The sequence below is a fragment of the Octopus sinensis genome, unplaced genomic scaffold (assembly GCF_006345805.1).
Source record: "Octopus sinensis unplaced genomic scaffold, ASM634580v1 Contig18746, whole genome shotgun sequence".
Classification (NCBI taxonomy): Eukaryota; Metazoa; Mollusca; class Cephalopoda; order Octopoda; family Octopodidae; genus Octopus; species Octopus sinensis.
In genome coordinates, this window is record NW_021835993.1 from 54,719 (window position 1) to 55,935 (window position 1,217).

A 1,217-nucleotide genomic window follows, 5' to 3' on the forward strand; every position below is an offset into this window, starting at 1 on the left:
TCAATAAAACCATATTCTTCTTTGGAAAATAGAGATCTACCAAAAGAAACTTAAATATCAACGATTGGCAAAAGTTAGACTTTTGACCATGTGTTTGTAGAACGCCTTCATTGATGAATTCCTATATTTGTGATTAGACATTTTGTTTCCAGACGGTCACCCAGCCAAGTACAAGAACAACAGTTAGCAGCAACAACAACGCCTTCCCTGGTTACTCCCAAAGGACCTGAGAGACTTAACTTGTAATTTCATATTAATAGAAAATGTTAGAAATTCAGACTTTAAATAAAAACTATTAATGTTTAGGAGGATCTTGAGTGAGAAAATCTGGAAGGGGAAGATTGAAGCTCTCCTTGGCCTCATAGAATGTATAACTCAGCATAATTTCGTTCACATTTAATAAACTCGGATTTTTTACGTAATCTGGATCAATGTAGAAGAACACGGGTAAATCCACCTGTTCATGCGGGTTGAGAAATTGTTCTTCAAAACAGAAACACTGAATTTTGTTAAAATAGAATCCAGCCGACCCTGGAGTTACATTATATGTTGATATTCCACACACCGTCTTGTCTGTCGGGTTAGTCGCAGAGAAAAAGGCAAGGGCAGTCTCTCCTGGCCGAATTTTGATTGACTCTTGTTTGGGAGCAAATTTCCAGGCAATATTGGAAGCCTTGTTGGCATTGAAGCGGACAGTGATCAGACGGTCATCTACTGGAGTCATTTGACTTATGTCCTTGGTCGATTTGGCATATCGGGGATCCCCGCCCCATCCCATTGACTTAGTGGTTACAAATTAAGAGGGAACCCGGCACAGGAGTTGATATAATGGAACAGAGGCTAATGCTACTCCAACCATGAGAGAGACCATTGTGGATATTAGTATGACGGTTCTTCTTGCTTTGGGATTCGGTCCTGGGGGAGGTTGAGATGAGAAATAGCCCAATTTTGACCGGAAGGATGGTAAGGAACCGAATGCCAACAAACGTAACATTCGTAGTTTAATTTAAACTTTTAATTCAAAAATTTTTAATTGTAGTAATAAAAAAAAGAAATGAATTGAAAACTTTTATTTTTTACTTAAAATAAAAAATAAAATTAGAAAATAAGTTTCTGTAGTTAAGTCAGACTCCACATGGGATGCCAATTAACGTCTGAGTTCAAAAAATCATTATTTTAATAAAAGATAAGACAACGTAGTAAATTGAGTTTTTTAT

At 36.8% G+C, this 1,217-nt stretch overlaps 1 protein-coding gene across 1 annotated transcript; it reads right to left on the minus strand.

Annotated features, from left to right (window-relative positions):
- Nucleotides 1-295: 295 nt before the first annotated feature.
- Nucleotides 296-778, minus strand: LOC115231627 (cytochrome c oxidase assembly protein COX11, mitochondrial-like). The gene has a single exon (XM_036500129.1). The coding sequence runs from the start codon at nucleotides 776-778 to the stop codon at nucleotides 296-298; it is 483 nt and encodes a 160-aa protein (XP_036356022.1).
- Nucleotides 779-1,217: the final 439 nt, after the last annotated feature.